We start from the raw sequence: 21,652 nt of genomic DNA, 5'->3' as shown, positions 1-21,652 counted from the left end.
ACCGTATCTTCACAAATTACTTGCGCGAAGTATGTAGATGTGAAAACCCGTCCCGTCTCATGAATCAAATGACATCCACATATATACTATAGTATTACGTACTTAAAATTCACAATATAATATAGTTAATTTTTTTTTGAAGTAGTGAATTGTACTAGTCCAACTATAGGGTCAATATAACGCCAACAATATATAATAACATCCACATATATACTATAGTATTACGTACTTAAAATTCACAATATAATATAGTTAATTTTTTTTTGAAGTAGTGAATTGTACTAGTCCAACTATAGGGTCAATATAACGCCAACAATATATAATAATTTTTCTTGTATACAAATTGATCAAAAGTGAAAATAACATAAATGAATAAAACAAGCGTGTATATTACAAAACATTGTTATTTTTTTTTAAATTTATGCAAAGTTACAGTATTTGATATGTATACGCATAATGACAGATAAAGAAAAAAGTTGCCAGTTTTATAATCCTAAAAATCACTAAATATAATGTTGCTATGACTAAATCTAAAATAGCAACATAACATGTGCAGTAATAATTGAATAAATAATCAGTAAGTCAGGGTTTACCTTCGCTGCCATCTCCTGTACCACCACCGCCAAGAGCGCGTTCCTTCCAACCAAGCGCACGTAACGTCACGCTGACCACATCAGCACCTCTCCTGGCCTGCTCCAATTGCTTCCTTAGCTCTAGCAAATGAAACACATCAAGAAGTACTTCAGCGAAAACTTAACAGGAGACATTACAATGCAATATATTAATCGAAGTAGAACAGTGATATATCTATTTGAGACTATCTCTCTCACACTAAAGACAAGGTGTCTCAAATGTAAGTTAAAATATATTTTTAGCCGATGGACGCCCACGGCATGGAATAGGTCTCCTTAAAGATGGTCATGATGACCGGTTTTGCATTGCTTGTATCCAGCGATTTCCCACGACGTTTACTATGTTATCGGTTCACATAGAGGGGGGATCTACCCACGCCGCTTCTACCATTTTTATGTTTGCGTGTTTAGTTACACGTTTAAAATCAAAGTGTAATTTTGATTTTATACGATATTGAATAGGTGTAGAGCCATCCAGAATAAATATCAGAACTTCTCATCCATAGCAAATTATACCACATCCTTCCTACACCGTCATAACAAGAACTTGGGGAAAGATTTGGGGTGATAAGCCCAAAGTAAGTCAGGGTCGAAGGCCAATGAACTATGTTAATTCTGCTAGCTTGCTCATTTGCTGTGGAGCTGCAGCACTACTTAAATTGAAACCAGGCATCAGCGGTGGACTACACCGTGGTTCAAGTAACAACGAGTTGTCCCGTATTCACAAGAGAAAGATATGAGTATAAAGTCGAATTAAAGGAACTGGTGAGAAGTGTCACCATCGCCTCCTAATTGGCAAACTCTCCTTACGTTTAATTCAAAATTCGAATTCGACACTGCTAAGTACGAATATTCTAGAATACCCTACGAACTGCACTCGTCGAAGCACCATTCTCACACAATTAGCTCTGGATAATCTTTCCCTTATTACAAACTTTCCAAAAGAATCTCTAGCAATTGTTATACCTTTTGTGCCCTTTGATTGTAGTATATGAGTGAAATAATCTAAACAAATGTAAACTTACTTTTGTGATAGCCGATAAAAAATTGACAAAAAAGTATATTTAACTGGATTTGTTTAACTTACCATCAGCTCTAGCCAAGACGGCAGTTCCTTTAGTCTTCAAACCCTTAGAGACTTTTAGTTCTTTTTCAGCGGTTTTCATAAGAGGGTTGGGTCCGCGGGCCAGCTCAGCTGCTGCTGCAGCGGCGCTGGTGGCATCTGTAGCAGCCGCTGAGGCAACGCTCACAGCGTCTGCCACATCTGCCCACGCGCGGGCAGCTTGTACGCCCGCTGAAGCCACTGCACGGGTGCCAGCGAACAAGCTGGAATTGACTGGATTTAAATCTTCTTCTATTACTGGATGCAGGCCGTTTGCAACCGGTCCTATTGTAAATTTATGCAGAGATCTAAGTCTTGCTGTAGGAAGATTTACAGCTGAATTGACGATGATTCTCTTGGCAAAGTAATTGTTATAATGGGGATCGTTGCAAAGTTCCTATCACAGTCCTCCACCATCTTTTCCTCTCTGTAGCACTTCGTACGAATCAATTGTTTGAGGACCTTATTTGATCCGCCACGCTTTCAATATTTGTTCACCCATTTACGTCTTCGTTAACAACTCTGTCCATATGATATTATCATTTAAAAATGACAAGGGCATATCGAATTTTCGCCATCATTGCTAGTTCATCACCATTATGAGCAGCGTTTAGTTCATCACCGTCATTGTGGAGGGTATTGTATTATATTCACAGTATATATATACTCAAGCTTCGTTTAAAATATCGCATGGACTCTTAATATATTATATATCCTATGTATATTAATTACTGGTTATACATCTGTGACAAAGATGATGATGGAAAGAATGATGGAAGATTTGTATCATTTAAGATCTATTCACAGCTATGTATGGGTCTTCCCCATAGATTTTCAATAGGAAAGTTCAAAACGGCCTGCATCTGGTGTCTTTCGACGACCTTAACAAGATTATGTATTCACCTTTGCTAAGCTTGTCAATCTGTGGTCTGAACTTCTTCATTCTTGATTTGATCTCGTAGAAGAATCCTGAGCATGGTCCAAGTTTTTGGTATATTAAAAGTCAATATATACATACCTTTTATATTCTTTCGCTTTTTCTGCCAACGCAGCAGCATGTTTCTCTACTTCTTCTAAATACTTCTGCTTGTATGTCGGCGTAAGGTTGTACAGGATGCCCTCTTTCTCTTCTGCAGCTTCTGTGAGTGCGGCCAGTTGCTCTTTGAGAGCGGGAAATCCAACGGCTAGATTGTGGGTTTGCAACAGAAGCGATCTGGTCTCGTCGGTCAAGTTGTTCGTGGAAAGGTTTAAAATGTCCTGAAAGATTTAACGACACCATAATTGACAAAATAGTAACATTACTTCAGTAAGCTAAAATACAATTCACACAGAGAGAAATGTAAGACAGTTGTTGGGAACATTCATATTGCATTGTCTTGAGGCACAAGTGTGGTAATAAATGTATATTTTTTGGTAATAAACTTTGTTTATCCGGAAAAACATCCAAAATTATTTAAAACAGTTATAGACACTTTTGATACAAGGAATAAAAATAAGTTAACCACTCCTTTTTAGATATAGTTGTAATAGGCGTTTGTCTTCCATTTCACCTGATAGAAAGTGTAAATGTAGACGAAGGTGGTACACGCCCATCCAAAAGAAATCTGTTCACTGTACTCTTAAAGGCTCCAGAGTTCAACTCATCAGGAAAAATAGACCCAGGCAGGTGGTTCCAAATCTTGGCGACTGCCACCAAAAACGAGCCGTCAAATCATTTATTTCGACTTTTGGGTTTGTCAACAACGTATGGATGAAACTTTTGCCTTCGCTTAGTAGTCCGATAAACGAGATGGCTCAATCGGTTCGAAAAGAGCCTTCGAGCACTTTCCAAATATACTCCTATTAAAACCGATATGATTGACTATTTAAAAGTGCTTGTAACGGTCTATTCCTAATAATGATTTTGATTTTGATAAACTTTTACAGCAATACAGCAGTGCAAATCAACTATCATTGAAGATCTTCTGTTAATGAATCTATATCGAAAATAGTTTGAATAAGTGAATAAAAATGCTTACTTCCAATATAAGACGACATCGCAGCCCCACGTCTCGAACTTGAGATAATCTCGGCGTTACTGTCTTCCGGAGACTGGCCACCCTGTCCCCCGCTGTGAACACCGCGTCTGTCAACGTCGGCAGTTCCTCCGCCTTCCTCTCCCACTGGTCCAGCGAGGACTGCAGCTTGTGCAGCCGCTTGTGCAGGTCCTCAATACGGTATTTGTATTCGTGTACTGACGTTGACTGTAGGTTCACCTGGATAAAAAAATGTTATCAGCCTTGTAAAGTTCCTGTATTGAAATACATATCTCATCTTTCTACGGAATCAAATGTGCATTGGTGGATTGTAAATATATTTAATAGATTGTCTCTTGTAGTTAAAAGTATAACGCGAATGCAAAGAACAGCATGTCTTTTTACGCTTGACTTTTATTTGGTTCGGGGATTTTAATACTTCATCAGGATAGAGTTCACGGAGCTGAAAGGTCCAAAGTATCAAACATTTTTGCTTGGACAATTCGCCGTAGAAGATAGCTCTTCCTGAGTAGTAGTGTGTACGCGATTTGGGACGGCAATGAGACCCACTCGGCGAACTAAAGAAGAATTCGGACCGTCTCCCGGATCGCCCACGTTGTTCGTGGTTAGGAAACAGCAGCTGTCCCCAATATTGATTGTGTGGTGTAGTGAATTTTGTCCTATTGTGTAGAACACGGTGTCTTGTGCAGTTTATGGCAGGTGCAGTGTTGTGAGTATCTGCAGCGTATGTAGTGTGGCGCATGTTTTGTGGGAACCTTGTGATGGGAGTAAGGAGTACATCTTAGGGATGCCTTTTAATCTTTGTTGAGGTGCGGGGGGAGTACCGAGAAACCCTCGCTATGTGGGGATTTGACAGCGAAACCAATTACTCTGAATAACAATGCTTTGAAATGAATCACTTAAAATCAGGTTATCACTGTCTTTAAGTATAGTGTAAGGTGATAAAGTAAGATAGATACTAACAGAATCAGAGACATCTGTGGCTCCAGTCATGTAATCTGACAACGATAACTCCTTTATATTCTTGAGCAAATGTCTCGCTTCTTTTATTGCTCTGTGAGCACTCAAATGCTTTTCTCCCCTGGCAAATTCATCCAAAGCCGACACCTGATCTCCAAGCAGTCTCCGCTGTTTCAGAATTTCCTCCAACCAGCTCATACTCTCTAAGCTTAGGTATTGCGCTTCTTTTTCTCTTTTCACTGCTTCTATTCTTACTCTCTTTACTGTTTTTAATACTTCATTTATCTTCTTCTCTGTTTCATTGAGAGATTTCTCGAAGTTTCTTGAATGTTCTATGTCGTTTTTTAAATCTATTAGATCTTTTTTAAGGGCGGTGGTGTTATGGGCGAATTCTCTCAGTGCTGGAAATGGTTGTGGCACTCTGCTGAGCTCTGTGACGTCGGCGTGAGTCCGGAGGTCAGAGGTAAGTCCTTCCACCGCATCTAGTAAGGTTTGAGTGCAATTGTCGCAAGCTGAAATATAAATGCATATGTATTATGATTTCAATAACGTAACACACAAAAAGTATTTATCATTGTTGAAAAGAAAACAGAATTATTATCATCATCATTTCAGACAATAGATGCTCACTGCAAAACACACTTCTCTCAAAGATTACTCCAATCAACGCATCATGATGCATCGCATCATGCAACTCCCCGTTGCCTTAACTATATCACCAATCTCCCTTAGATGGGGGTCTACCTAAGTGGGGGTCTACCTAAGAGGGGTGTACCTAAGAGGGGTCTACCTAAGGGGGTGGAGGTCTACCAAAGGAATGTTCAAAAATTTTACTCAGTTTTAATGCTTTCCGATATTGTAATAGTGTCAATAGTAGATATTCTTCAGGGAATAAGATAAAGCAAACCATAGAGGAAAACGGAAGATATGATATCTTGTAGAACTTTTTTATATAGCGTAGACTTAGACCCAAGAAGGATTTGTTAACATTTTGAAAAGGATATGTAGGTGTCACGTGTTAATTTTTATATCTTGTTTTAATACCGTCTGTTACTGTTTTTGATATGAGATTTTAAATTAAACTTTTTTTAATAATATGTTATCTAAAATGCATTGCAAAGCAACCGTTGAATTAAAATTTATTTAAAAAAAACAGATCTCAAGATAAGAAAAGGACCAATATTTAGCCACTTCCGCACATGCAGTGGTAGTCGTGCATTGAAATGCATCGCCTGCCAGCCCGCTGATAAATGCGTATGCGGCAAACAATACGAATCACACAACCGCCACCACCAAATTACTCAACACGTGTTTCACCCCTCCACGGGGCATCTTCAGGAGTTATGTTACACCGATTAGTGCCAAACACAGAGCACTAACCTTTTCTTACTTAGGATGGACTTCCGCGAAGTAACGCCTGATTCCATTAAATATCTAAGATCTCAAGATTTCTCTAAGTTTAAGTTATAAATAGGTCATATAATACTTTTCTGTAAATTAAATACGGAATTGATAACGCTATAAAAATAATTAATATATACGAGTCGAGTGGTAAATTTTATGTAATAAAAGTTAATAATACATTTTTGTAGGTAAAATCGTAGCTCATGGAGACCAGATCAATTTCATCACCAAAATATATATTACTCACGTCTGCATCCATCATCGTCTAAATAATGTCGGGGAAGTGAACAGCGATCACACCGTTCTCCAGTTACGTGAGGTCGGCAACGACAGCGTGCACGCGCATCGCAGCGTGCAGTCACAGCACCACGTGCATTGCACGCGCATGGTGTGCACGCGCCCGTCGCCGTACGAACGTACCCTGGCGCGCATACCTCGCATCTTCCGCCCGCGTAACCTACGGAACATATAGTTTAAAAAAAGGACATGCAAAAATGTGAGTAAAAAAAGAACAAAAATTCTTGCAAAATTTACCAAACGGTTTAGTATTTTAATTGCAAGTTTTAGAAAAAAAATTTCATTGGAGGGTTTAGATGATGCCGGGTGGAGGAAAGTCAGAAGAGCACGTATCTGTACCTTTTTAAAGGCAATATCACTAGCATATGTGTTATGCAGGTGGCTTCGAGTCTTACATATGTAAGACCTTGAGTAACAAACATGGTAAGGGTCAAATAACTAATCAACCTTAGGCTACCGTTACCTAATGGCAGCCGCTTCATCACTAATGGTCACCAAATTTAAACCGTTTTTGAATAACTGGCTCTTCAGCAATGGGAAGTGTTCTCATGTGAATTCTACAGAGATTTTGTGTGTATAAAAAGCCTTATAGGTAACAGAATTTTGCGAAGGCTTTTACTAACCAGGCATGCACCGACAGCGAAGGACCCCGCCGTGTAATGCACAAGTATTGGCGAAGTTCCTGGTGGTGGTAGGGCAGGCGCAGGGTTGACAGCCGTGTGATGTATCTGGTGATCCGAAGTAACCTGGGGCACATCGCTCGCACTGCGGTCCGTCAGTTCCTCCAGTGCAGTTCTGGGGCATCAGAAAAAAAATTATCAATTCCAGACACATCGTGCAGTGAAGAATTTTAAATAACCGCAACTTCTATCTCAAAATTCTATCTAAAAATTGTGTTTACCAAACAGTGTCCTGTATCAGGATTGCAGGATGCTGCACGTCCGTTACAACTGCATGGTCTTGCAGCAGTATCCACGTCAATAACAATAGTTCCGCCCACATCACTGGAGCGTGGTTCCACAGGTGGGATCCAGAAGCCGGGCGCCGCTCGCTGGCAGGAGCCGTCTGCGTAAGGACGTGGGCAATCGCACCTCTCCACGCCCAGGGCAGGTGCGCCCCGACTCAGACCAGGTACAGCTGTCTCCAACGACACTTTGAGCAACCTGTATCAATGATTTCTTTAAATCGAAATTTTACAAAAAAGTTTCTATTATTTAACAAATATTATCAATATAAATTAAACTGTACGGATGTGAGGCCTGGACCATAAAGGAAGACCTCCGTAAGCGTATAGAGGCTTTCGAAATGTGGACATATAGACGCATGCTGTCCATAAGCTGGACTCAGAAGGTGACCAACGTCGAAGTTCTGAAACGAATCGGCCATATACGCGCACTAATGCTCACAGTAAAACGAAGGAACATCGCTTACTTGGGACACTTTCTTCGACACCAACGATACAATCTCCTTCAACTTATCATGATGGGAAAGGTCGCTGGTAAAAGGAAGGTTGGTAGGAGAAAGAAGTCGTGGCTTCGTAACATTAGAGAGTGGACCGGAATCGCCAGCGCTGCTGAGCTATTACGCAGAACCAAAAATAAGGAAGAGAGCAGGAAGCTGATAGCCAACCTCCACTAGTTGGAGAGGCACTTCAAGAAGAAGAAGATCAATATAAATACAGAATGATTGGTTATAGGTACAAATGCCTTAAAAGGATGAAGTTTTAAAGCTCATCGTTAATTAATGTATGATACACGATGTCCAAAAATCAACGGTTGGAGAAATAATTCCATTTTCAAAATTCAGATTACTGCTAGAAGTAATTCGCCGGTAGTATACCAATAGACTTTCAGATTGATCACTGTATACAGAATGATTGGATGAAGTAACTTGAAATAATGTCAAAGTAAATTTGTAGATAGGTATAACAGAGAAATATCTATAAGCTGATGATGAATTTAAGTCTGTCAAGAACGAAAATTAATTATGAATCAGAAATGAGAAGACCTGCAGAAGAATCAAGATCACCGATATAGCTCGAAGAATTGCACGTCTGATTCTCCCTACAATGCGATGAATGAGGAACATTGATGAATCCTTGAAATGCTGAAAAGTTCTCTGTCCTCCATAAAATGCGAGGAATATCCAGGAAGACTTTTTACAAATTTTTATTTTGTCATAAATCCTGTATAACTGTAAGATACTTAAGAAAAGGACCAATATTTAGCCGCTTCCGCACCTGCAGTGGTAGTCATGCAATAAAATGCACCGATCGCCAACCCGCTGATAAATGCGTATGCGGCAAACAATGCGAATCACACAACCGCAAGCGCCAAATAACTCAACATGTGTTTTTCCACGCCCGATTTCATTAAATATGTAAGATACGTATTCATTCTTAAATATACTGGAGCTTAAAGAGAGTGCGTGCAATATTTCCTCTTGTTCCTTTACTTAGATTTCTCGGGGCCTTGAGGTTTTTAAGATAGAAATTAGGATGTCCACCCACATGGTGTACAGGTGACCTTATCAAGGTCGGAAGATGCTGGAAACAGGTTACTTCCGACTGGTCCTATTGGATAGCGAGGTAAGCTTGTCTAGCAGGGGAAATCCCTTTTCATTAAAGGACTTGGGACCAAATTGGTTTTGGTAGAATTTCGACTAGAACAGGGCTTCTTAAACTATGGGTCGCGACCCCAAATGGGGTCGCGTAGCAAAATTCTGGGGTCGAGAGATTTTAATGTCAAATGTTTATATATGCCATTTTATAACATCACTAGAGTTGGTGGAATACAGTGGACATGCAGCGTCTAGACACGCGCATTTGTTGAAGGATTTAAACTAATATAAATACAATTTTATAATTTTTTGTGCAATTTTTAATTTTAGAATTTTGTATGTTTCAAAACTAATTCTTTAACTATATATTTTCATGTGTATATGTATATTGTTACATATATTAAATTTTTTTTTATAAATATTTGTATGGGGTCGTCAAGAAACTAGCAATCATAAATGGGGTCGTGAATGAAAAAAGTTTAAGAAGCCCTGGACTAATACGTCAATTTTGAGATTTATGTACGAACAAAGTCACTCACAGCACGTGGACTGGATCGTTGGCGGTCGGCGCTCGTGTAGAGACCCGGAGAAGTACACGAGTGAGGCCCTGGAGCAGCAGCATGAGGGCACCACGCGAAGCTGCACCTCGCCCTCTCACTCTCCACAGCGACTCGTGCAACCATACCGCATGTGTTCCGTTCACTGGCGCTACACGCTGTTGTAATGACATTTTCGCTTTTAAGACGTCCACTGCGGGCCCAATTTTGAAGAACTTTCAGCTGGTGCGGCTGAGGTCGAATCAGCCTCATGCTGAACTTCCTAGTAGTGTGGTTGAGGCCTTTTCTGCCTCATGTTCATCAATATTTTTTTACAATATTGAGTTAATGCTTCGCAGACATAAAGAAAGCTATATTTGTCTTTGTCATACCTCATACGGTTGAGTGTAAACAGCCGCCGCACTAGAGAGAAAACACGAGTTTTACGCGCCGCACCAGTGCAAAGTCTACCATGAGGCTGAATCGACCTCAAGCCGCAGTGAACGTGTTAATAAAGCAGTTATGTAATCGAACAACAACGTAACCTCGAAAATCTAACGACGCATAGTGAAAATTAGTACTAATTAAGCAGCGACGCAATTTCGAAAAAAACGCAAATCGAAACGACGCAAGGCGAGGTATTGGTGTATTCTTTTATGTTATGAATATTCTTCTTTTAATTAATCTGGAAGCCTTCCTTTAGGTCTAATATTAATTATAAAATCCAACGCTAAAACAATGTTCGGTAATGTAAAAACCGTCAGCTCTTATCTAGACGGTATATCAAAGAAGAATTAACAGAAGAGAATAATATAGAAACTTACTTCATAATAATCCATCACGAGGCTTCGGCCGTAGAGCCTGACCAGTGGGAACCTGTCGAGAGATTCAGGTGCAAGTTCTTCTCCACCTTCCTCTTCCACGGTGAAGCGAAGAGCTCCTCCGTATGACATGACGCGGTCGCCTAAGAAGAGATCTCCTAGCTCCACGTAGACCGGCACAGGTGGCTGGGGTATGGAGATCGTTGCATCTGGGAACCTAGTATGGACTGCCAGCAGAGAATCTTGGTCTACCTGTTACCAAAGTAGAGGGTAAAAACAAAACAAGTGAGTAACTTTTAATGATTTCTCACTACACCGATCTTTACGAATGAATGATATTGTTATGTTGTTATATTAAAGCTGTAATGGATTGATGCCTTTTTAATATGTCTTTCCTTGGTGATTTTTTTTATTGGTTTTTTCATATATTGTAGAGCAGGGTCGACCAACACGCGGCCCGCAAACCGCTTGCGGCCCGTTAAACATGTTAGTGTGACACACCAAGCATTTCTAAAATTGAATTTATTTCAAAAACTTTCACCCATCAATATATTGTAATAATTAATATGTTCCCAAATACTTTCAATAAAAAGTTATTGATATGCAGAATAATATCGATTTTAAAAATGTACTTTTACACAATAAACGTGGATTTTTGTAAAAAAAAACTTATGTGAACTCTACGAAATTTCCGCTTAAGACCAAAAAAAGTATCTTTGTAATGAATACGAATATTTTCAAAAAAATATTTTCTACCACGAATTCTGGCTAATATTAATCAACACGTATCGAAAAAATATTGCTAAATTTTTGGTTAAAGTTTTAAGTTCGTTCGTTTTCTCTGTTCTTCTCTCGTTAGTTTTTACTTTAAAGTTTACGTATTAAATCCTCATTTTTTTCAATCTATCACCATTTTATTTATTTATTTATACTTTTGTACACCATAGATAATAACAAAAAAAAAGAAACAATTCATATAGAGATACAAGTGGCCGTCTTATCGCTCGAAGCGATATTTACCAGACAACCTTTGGATGGAGATGAGAGACATGAAGGAGAGGGCAGTTAAGAGTGTACATACCTACAAATACTTGCAGTACTATACATACATACATACAAAAATTCTTATATATATATATATATATATATATATATATATATATATATATATATGTATGTGTATGTCCTTTATAGAATCGTGAACTATGCATTTGATCATATGATGATCTTCAACAAAGTTATTGCGCGTGAGTTCACGAAGGTTTCTTAGTCAATATGACAGATTTAGGGTTGCCAGACATTTAAATAAACGAGTGGACTTTATTTGGCAGAAATTTAGAATTAAAAAAGTTTCGTTGAAATAGATACTGTATGCCTTGATTACATATATAACACTACACAATGTGGAATCAGATGAACATGGCCTCCTTTCTATCTTTCAAATATATATATATATATATATATATATATATATATATATATATATATATATATATATATATATATATATATATATTTGAAATACAAATATACATACAAAGGGTCGGAATTGAACTGCCTGTGGTGTTAAGAGGATGTCACACCGATTGAAAAGTAGATAGAGAAGTTGTATCAGCAACTTGTCAAGGGTTTATGGTACATGTTATGTTAGGTTATGTTAGTGTCAGATCCCGCTCGGAGACGACGCCGTCAGCGCAGAGACGTGCCTCGCGACGGCGCTCCGGCGAATGGTGCTCTCCTACCATAAACGGGGCCTTCGGAGTCGCAGGAGTTTAGGGTGGGAGCCTTAAACTCCCACTAGCTTCGGCGACTCTGAGGAGGACGATGGTTCGACGTGGTCTCGAACCATCGTGATAGTACCACGAGGGTTTCGGGGGTAGCGTATCCACGCATATCCCGGGACGGGCTATCGAAAAATAGCACGGCGCGAGGGAAGACCGCGTGGCGATCCCTGACCGGGAGATACCGCGGTCCCCCGCAGAGGGCGACCACCGGGGAGGGGGTTTTAGTGGGTAGGAATCCCACATACCCCTGTCCTCCCCCCAGAGGCAAGGCATCTTGAATACCAGAAGATTTCCCTTTCCCATTTAAAAAAAAAAGGTTGTGTTAGTGCACGGTACAAAATAATCCTCATCTGTACCAGGACAATACTTACACTAGCCTGCGAATCCAGCTGCAGTAACGTGATATGAAGCGGCGCGGGCGCGTGCAGCGCTGCTCGGGTCACCTCAGCCTGCGTGCATTGCGCGCTGCGACCGAAACAGAAGCACGCAGTGCATCCTGAAGGGTTTTCCTCTGACAACCCGAAAGTACCTTCCAAGCACGCGTCGCATTTATCTCCTACTACGTTCTCCTGTTGAAATAGATTGAGTTTTATTTAAACAGAGCAGGAAAAAGAATAGAAGATTCAAAGAAGAATGAACAAATGTAAAAGCTGTAACTATATCACAGTGGTCACGGCTGATAGACCGTCGTATTATGACCCTACACTGGGGGCAATATTAAGCCACACAGAGTCTGTGTTTGGCACTAATCGGTGTAACATTACTCCTGAAGATGCCCCGTGGAGGGGTGAAACACGTGTTGAGTGATTTAACGGTGGTAGTTGTGTAATTCGCATTGTTTGCCGTATGCGCATTTATCAGCGGGCTGGCGGGCGGTGCACTTTGTTGCACGACTACCACTGCATGTGCGGAAGTGGAAGTAGTGGTACTACGCTCGTGCGGGGGTCGTTGAGATGGCGATCTTCGGAGAAGGTCAATGCCTTGCAGTGGCCCCCTTTTGGCTGATATAGTGATGGTGGAAACTGGAAGATCTCCAAATAATACTATATATTATTTTAAGGAAAACAAGGATAAATAGATTTTGTAAGGATTGTGATATTAGTAGGTGGTTGAATTACCTTTTATAGCAAGCAACTAAACCACTAAACTAAAGTACTGTACAAGGTAAGTGACTATTAATAACAAAAGAATCGAACAAATCAAAACACGTACAAAAAATTCGACATCGAAGATACGCTATAATTTTTGTATATTTTTTTTTCTGCGTCGAGAACAACGCGCGTTAGATTTTTTTCATCACCCGTCAATCATATTGTCTCTTGATAAAGATCGAAGGAGTATTTTTTTACGAGATCTACACGTAGGTGATAAAAAAACTTATTCAGCTGTGAAGTGATGAACGCGGATATACGGTCGCCGGCGAGTCTTGTAAGACCGGATCAACATAGGTCGCGAGTTCAATTTAGCGGTGCGTGTGAAATTTAATTCTATTAAATAATGTTTATAACAAAAACTTAAATATTTAATGGAATCAGGCGTGACCTCGCGAAAGTCCATCCTAAGTAAGAAAAGGACCAATATTTAGCCACTTCCGCACATGCAGTCGTAGTCGTGCAATAAAATGCACCGCCCGCCAGCCCGCTGATAAATGCGTATGCGGCAAACAATGCGAATCACACAACCGCCATCGCCAAATTACTCAACACGTGTTTCACCCCTCCAGGGGGCATCTTCAGGAGTTGTGTTACACCGATTAGTACCAAACACAGAGTCAACTCTGCATATGCGGAAGTGGCTAAATATTGGACCTTTTCTTACATTACAAGAACTTAGTTAAGTTTCGGGAAGTCGTTAGATGCGGGAAGCGCAAGATACATCATCGTAACTTTTTATAGTGGTGACATACACCAGTGATCGTCAACCTTTTTTACGCTACACGTAAGCCCCTTTAACAATCAATTTGCCCCCATTGTAGGGGGTGGGCTCCAAGTTAGGAAACATTAGTCTTTCGGCTTGACGTTTATTACTACAATCATACTAGCACGCCTTGTGGCGGTTGAATAATTCATTTCTAGGCACAATCGAAACATGTAATGAAAAGTACGTATTGTTATATGGAACTAAGACTTGGATTGACGCCCAACCTTGGGTTATGTGCAATGTGACGCCAAATATGGTGCTAGCAGAGAACGTTACAATTTTTGTAGACTGATCGTAAAAACAACGTATCGATACTGATGTACTTTAAAGTATTCACTTTCGTTCATGACCAGGAAAACTTACGACAACTTGAAAAAACTCTTTATTACCAGAAAAGTGGGGAGATCGTGACGACGAGGCAACTCCATGCGTTGATCCTATCAGCTCCGGAACACACTCAATATGTTACAAGTAATTGGTAAAAATTATATTTGAATGTAAAATTATACGCTACCTTACAAGGGCACCTTCCGTGATCGTCACAAGGGCAGACTCCATCTCGGCAACGAGTGCCTGCGCTTGCGCAGCCGCAAGGCCGGCAGCGGGGCCCGAAGTGTCCCGGGGCGCAGCGCGAACATTCTCGACCGCTCCACCCAGAGCGGCATTCGCACTGACCAGACACTGGGTCGCAGCTCGCTGGAAGAACATATCACGACAAACATTTATTCTTTCATTTCTGCCCACTACTGGACATAGGCCACTCCTATAAATTTCCAATAGAGCCAGTGGCAAGCGGCCTATATCCAATGTATTATGAAGAACAGAAGGGTCGTCTGTCGACCTTATAGATGGATATCCCATTGTCGTGACCAATTCAGCCGCAGGATGTGTACTACTGGATATAGGCCTTCGCCATAGAATTCTGTTAAGATTGGTAGGAACTGGCCTGCATTCAGCGCGGACCTTCGCTGTGTTTCCTGTTCCATTGGATCCACTCCAGGTCCTTCACCTCCTTTCACTGCTTACTGGCATACCCACTTTGCCAAACCGATGGGATCATAGGATATATTTTATAAAAATTAGAATTTAATTACGGATACGTAAATAACAGGTGGCGCTAAAGTAATGCTAAACTTGAACGTGTAATAATTTTTACAAATGGTGCTAAATATCACTGTGTTTTGAAAATAATGATGTTGTCATTATTGACTTTGCTTATGCAATGAAGTATTTTTATGTACTTATCAAGATTAAAGCACGTTCACATTATGACATTACCATTGAACCACCTGTTGTTATATTGCAACAATATTTGTAGCTCCAGATATTACCGATAGATGGCGTTGATAGTCAATTACCTCGCGTCTTAACGCGGGCGAATTTACATGAGGTTTTCGTTTTCATACAAAAAAAAATTCAGTCAACAGGACTTACGTGAAAGGGCACCCAGTCCACAAGCACAGGGTAGGCAACCATGTGCGCGGCCCCAGTAGCCGCGGGCGCAGTTCGCACAGCCGGGACCACGTGTGCGAGCGGGACATACGCAGCGACCACTTGCCGCCGAGCATACCCGCCCATCTCCACACGCTGGACAACCTGTGCAACAATATATCAACGCGAACCTTCATTTAGACCAGTGATTCCCAAAGTGGTCTATATCGACCCCTAAGGGTCTATGACAACCTGCAAGGGGTCTACGACAGCGAAAAAAAATTTGGGGGTCCGTGAAATGAAAATTGGGGTCCACGATAGTGGATCTCAACACATACACTGATAGTACCTATTTACTTACATCAAACTATCTTATAATATCAAAACATTTACATTATTTATAAAAGTACCTATGAAGTTAAAATTTATTATATATGTTTATAAAATTGTATAAGTTGAAGGATGTTGGTATTCGCTTTGTGGTCGCAATACATTTTGAACTTGTAAAAACCTGAGAGTCGCAGTCTCGTGTTTATTTAATGTTACGTATATTTTACATAACAGATACAAAATTTTATTTTAAGTACTTTGTTAAAAAGTTTAGGGAACTCTGATTTAGACTAACATATTTAAAAATATCTACGACCTGAAAGGCTTGATGATTCAGATTAACTTGAGTTAAGATAGTTAAGTACTGAAGGCTTTTTAGATTAGATCTAATAATAGCAGCTAAGCTTTGTTGCCTCTGAAACTATAACTAAGTTACCAAAGCATGACAGTGTCGTGTAGTTTGACTGTTGAAAACTAATTGTTGAGAGCGGGCGAATATTTATGTCTTATTCAAGGTAAATAACGACTCCCGTCGCCACCGGAAACTTTTGTTTTCAAATTCGAATTTTGAAATATCTCTATTCAAATAGATATTTACATGCGCTTTTGAATCTTAGATTATTTTAACATTATATGCAGTAAGCTTTCACCAGCTTTACGGTAAACCACGCAATCAATTGATATCATACTTTTCCATGCGAAAATATAAATTAGAGATGGACATTTTTGAACACTTTTTATAGTATATGAATTTTGGAATATAATTATTTTAACGTACTAATGAATAATCGTGTATGTTTTAGTATTATTTAGAGAACCGAATAATTCTCTTTTCTGTTTTATTAATTTATTGAATACAATGCCACCTAGTTGCATCGCTTACAACATTGTGCAGTTTCGTCGATAAAAACTTATAACTTAGCGCCATCTAGTTAATTTTCTGTAATATTATGTACCTCATGCGTAGTTCAAAAACTATTCCAACAAATTATATTAGAAGCTACTAGAAGACTTGTAAAAGAAAAGAAAATATACAAATTTATATCAAGAGCAAATATAACATTCATTCAAGAACTGACTTACATTCATAAAGTTATGTTTTGTTGTTGGAGTACCTATTTAAAATATACGCATCGTGGATGTAATATGCATTAGGATAAAGACACATACGTAAACATCCTGCGGGTCCGAAGCCGTAGTACCCTGGAAGGCAGCGATCACATCTTGGACCTCCAACTCCAGCTGCGCACGCGCATGCTCCGGTGATGGGATCGCAAGCTGCCGCACCAGTGCCGCACTCACATCGTCTGCAACCTCCCACTTCCAAACCCCAGTAGCCTTCCTGTAAAAACACCAAGTTATTGACAAACTTCTACAATATTGGTCACAGTAACTTTATCTTTTAAAAGATATATAATGAAATCTATATTATGACATCTAAATATTGTAATGTATATAAGTTTGGTGTTGAAAATTCTATGAAGGTACACATTCGATATATATAACAATATAGACTAAAACATATTTTTTATATAATATATATATATATATAATATATAATATATAATATATAATATATATATATATATATATATATAAATATATATATATATATATATATATATATATATATATATATATATATATATTTATATATATACCATAATTGCCACACTTAGCAGGCGAGTTGAGGATCGCAGTGTGGTATTGTGGTACGCAGAGAACTGCTGCACCTTTGGAAACTTGTTTTTGTGATTTATATAACATCATATCGCAGGAATTGAATCCACGACCTACGATCGCAAATTTTAATTCTTAACCGCTAAGCTATCACTGCTCAACACTGTAATGTAATATCATCAAATTATCTATACAAATTTAATTAAAAAATTACATTTTTTAAAACTCGTCTGCCTGTCTGTTTGTTCTAGCTTTTCGGAAATGGCTGAACCGATTTTGACGCAACCTTTACTGGTAGATAACTGATGTGAAATGTAGTAACATAAGGTAATTTTGTTAATAAAATTTTTAAACCCAAAAATCCAATATTTTGAAAAAATGAACAAAATCCTAGTAAAAATTACTGTCCTATATGAGCAGTTTATCTTGTTAAGATAGTTGGAAAATATAGCCTTCATGTTGCTTTTAACCGGTTTATTGGAAATATATGATGCAGGCCTAAGTCCAGCTGTGGACGTCCTGGGGCTAAAATGATGATGTTGATAGCTATTGAAATATAAACGCGATTACTTCTCGATCAATATAGCCTTAAAGAAGTTGTTACTTTTAATAAATGGTATTAGATATACAGCGTGATAGTTTATTATTAAAAACGTTAAATCTCTTACAACCGTTTCTTATCACCTATGTATAGTGATCACTCTGAAATATGTTATCATATCATTTATTTATTATTAATATTAACCCTTTCCACTCCAATGTCGAGTGTCACTCGACACTGATTTTGTTCCACAAGCTCCACTGTCGAGTGATACTCGACATGGTGTAATACTTCATTTTGCGGAAAATTTTAAAACAGTAAAGATTTTTGTTACTAAAATGTTTGAATCACAAATGAAAGAAACATATTCTAGAATCGCAAGATATTATAATTCAAGTAAGTTTTATCGATGCTACATAACAGCCTTGGAGTGGAAAGGGTTAATATGTAACTTGAATATAGCTTCTTGCAGTACAAAATCTTCAGGGACAGATACTAATAATAATAACACTAATAATGATAATAATAATAACAATAATAACAGCAACAGTAATAATAACAACAGTAACATTAATAATAGTAACAACAACAACAACAATAATAAAAGTAATGATAATAATAAAAATATTAATAAATAATTGGCAACTTGGACCCAATCATGACCTGCCGTAGCCATGACCTCGTCAGCCCATCTGGCATTAGGTCTGCCTCTCGTTCTAATACCTCATGGTACATTTTATACCCCTTAGTGTCCACCTGTTATCAGCGAACCTCGCCACGTGACCTGCCCAGCTCCTCTTTCTTTGGAATAGGTAAGTGCATTTGTTATACATGTTTTATTGCAGATAGCTGTGTTCATTATTTTGTCTTTTGAGATCCAAGTAGGTTCTCTCCATTCTTCTCTGAGTGGTTTGTATTTTGTTCCTAGTCTTCAGGTCAAACGATCAGGTTTGGCATCCGTAGGTGAGGTATGGTAAAATCTCAGAGTCCATAACTATCTTCTTGGTAGATAGTGGAAAATCACATCACCCCACATAACAGATAGTAAACAATAATTATAATATCTATAACTATATTATTGTTGAGTAATTTTATGATTTATTAAACTATTGCTAGTATAGGATGTATCATATATTGAAAGCAAGCTAATCCGACGTTTTAGTTTAGTCATATTATACAAAACTGTTCTATTCGATAATCAAAAATAAATATGTAAGTCTAAAAGATTGGACCTTCGATCAATTTATGAATGCCCTGAAGCGATGTATCTTGAATGATTTATTCGAAACGAGAGGCGTTTGTGGACAATTTACAAGACAATTTGAAGCAATCTACAATACGGTTCGATGTGTACCTACGTCGTCAATAGGTACCATTTATTTCAGTTACACTAATGCGCGTATTTGATCTTGGATCCAGAACATTTATTTACATAAATTAACCATGAACTTAATATCTAAAATACGGACTTTATGAGTGGATGCCCTCCATTACGCTAGCTGGTCTGTGGTCTTAACTTCAGAACTTAAAGGCTCGACCGCTTTACATATAACCACTAAACTATGACGGTTAAATATAGCTTAGGATCCGAGACGTAACTAAGTTAGAAGCTTCGCTGCGATATCGAATCAGCAAAGAGGAGATTTGTTGAAGAACCAAGGTGCCGAAATGTTTTTGAATAGCGACAAGTCAGTAGAGACGGCGTGGGTTAGCCAACCATTAGTGCAGCACGACAGTGATCTAAGGCTAGAAGGTGATGATAAAACTTATAAAGAGAATCAAAATGAAATAGTTAAATTAATAACAAATAAACAGCATGAGATAGATACAATTATAGACATAGATATAAGTAGAAAAGTGTTAAAAAAATTAGAACGTAGGAAATTGATAAAGTTACCAAACATTTAAAGCACAGAAAAATAAAACAGAAATTACAAAATAGCAGTATAGATAAGGAATGATAAAGGATGAGAGGAAACGTATGAAAGCTAACAGGTTATGGAAAAGAATGAAAGAGAATGTGATATAAAAAAAGAAGAAGCAATGAAAGATTGAATTGAATTGAGACAGATAAAAGAGCGGGAGAATAAAAAATATTGAGTGAAAAAATTATTAAGAGATTATTGTCCATATCCAACCATGACAAGGAAGGTACAAAAGCCCCGAAAAACGAAGCTATATAAAAAATACATATTTAATCACCTTGTATAATCATTTCAAATTTACGATTCATAACAACAGAATTGTAGCAAGTGTTTATATATGTATCCTTTGTATGTTTTTTTGTTTAACCAGGTCGGGTTGCTTTCTCTTGTTAACATGAAGTGAGTGCATATTATGATGTTTAGAGTTGGTTGAAGCTAATTATTCTAACATAGACTCAATGTTCTGTATTGCGAAGATTATTATTTCGAATTCAACTTGCAACATTTATTTATTGGAATACATTTAAAAGGTTGATATTTAACTAAAACCATATTGTACAATACTAATTATCTCTAAAGTCAATTTTAATTGCACTAAGAATAGAAAAAGGTAGTATTGTCTTATTGGTAAGCAAAGAAGAAAGCCACCAGAAATTTTTGGATAATTGAAAGAAGGTAGTAAGTAAAACTATCAAAGGCTAATACAACGCAGTAAAAATTGAAAAACAAAAAGGTAACAAGATGTAATAAAGAAAGACCTTTAAAATAGATATAAGTAACAATACTAAGAAGAAATTATAATATAACAAAATATCAAATAAGTTAATAAATTCATAAACTGAAAACTATAAAGAAGGAATCTAGGAGGGATGTTGAAGGGTAAGAAACAAGGTAATAAAAGGTAAAGGAATGGAAGGTATTGTGACGGATAAAGAAGAATGAGTAAAAGATACAAAGAAGGATATATAAGAAGAGTGGGATGATACAAAACAAAGAGAATAAATAATTAAGCAAAAACTATCCCGAAGAATCCAAGACAGAAGTTGTACAAGAGAATTAGAAAAATGTCCCTAAATTGTCTTGAAATAAACTTAAGAAGTTCTTTAAACATAAACTTGTTAAAAATTCTATTTTAGTACGAATGATTTTAAAATTAATAACAGAGTTTGGGAATTAATTTCTCTAATACTGTATTAAAAGGGTATGACAAATACAAACAGTGACACTAGGGTCGTATGTACAAAGAAGCTCTGGTATACTTAAGTTCTTGTAAATCAAAAACCCTTGTATAATATATACATATACACACCTGTACCAATAGACCAGTTACTCCTTTTATATTGTTAAATTATCTGGTCTTAACTTTAAACACTAAACATATAATTGAAAATGACTAGTGATTTACGTCTTCATTAAGACCATTTCCAACATTATCAATATCAACGTTGTCACTATCATCACAATCATCTAAACCAGCATCATCATAATTATCTTCACCAAAATCACAACCAATACTACTATCTTTATCTTCATTATTGTAGCTGCCATCACTATTAATATCACATTCTTTTGGACTATCATCATCTAATTAAACATAATTGAAACTTTCATCATCCACTGCTTAGAGTTTCCTGGCATTTTCCACCACAAGAAAGCCCCTATTTATATATAGTAGAAACCCAAAATTCAACTTA

General features: G+C 37.9%; 1 protein-coding gene across 1 annotated transcript in view; it reads right to left on the bottom strand.

The window, feature by feature from the left end:
• Positions 1–21,652, bottom strand: part of wb (wing blister) — a 242,419-nt gene that overhangs the window by 21,276 nt on the left and 199,491 nt on the right. Inside the window, exons 20-33 of the mRNA XM_068765113.1 lie at positions 16,983–17,154; positions 15,482–15,647; positions 14,566–14,743; positions 12,503–12,700; positions 10,351–10,599; positions 9,530–9,705; positions 7,333–7,594; positions 7,055–7,226; positions 6,382–6,591; positions 4,734–5,242; positions 3,753–3,989; positions 2,753–2,991; positions 1,720–1,958; positions 594–713 (exon numbers count right to left, since the gene is read on the bottom strand). Of these exons, the coding sequence (XP_068621214.1) occupies positions 594–713; positions 1,720–1,958; positions 2,753–2,991; positions 3,753–3,989; positions 4,734–5,242; positions 6,382–6,591; positions 7,055–7,226; positions 7,333–7,594; positions 9,530–9,705; positions 10,351–10,599; positions 12,503–12,700; positions 14,566–14,743; positions 15,482–15,647; positions 16,983–17,154 (3,127 nt within the window). The remainder of the gene's footprint in view (positions 1–593; positions 714–1,719; positions 1,959–2,752; positions 2,992–3,752; positions 3,990–4,733; positions 5,243–6,381; positions 6,592–7,054; positions 7,227–7,332; positions 7,595–9,529; positions 9,706–10,350; positions 10,600–12,502; positions 12,701–14,565; positions 14,744–15,481; positions 15,648–16,982; positions 17,155–21,652) is intronic.

Source organism: Battus philenor, unplaced genomic scaffold (assembly GCF_028537555.1).
Source record: "Battus philenor isolate CCGP_79_NKW_IND1 unplaced genomic scaffold, ilBatPhil1.0.hap1 SCAF_2, whole genome shotgun sequence".
Taxonomy (NCBI): Eukaryota; Metazoa; Arthropoda; class Insecta; order Lepidoptera; family Papilionidae; genus Battus; species Battus philenor.
This window is presented reverse-complemented; position numbering and strand designations above follow the sequence as displayed.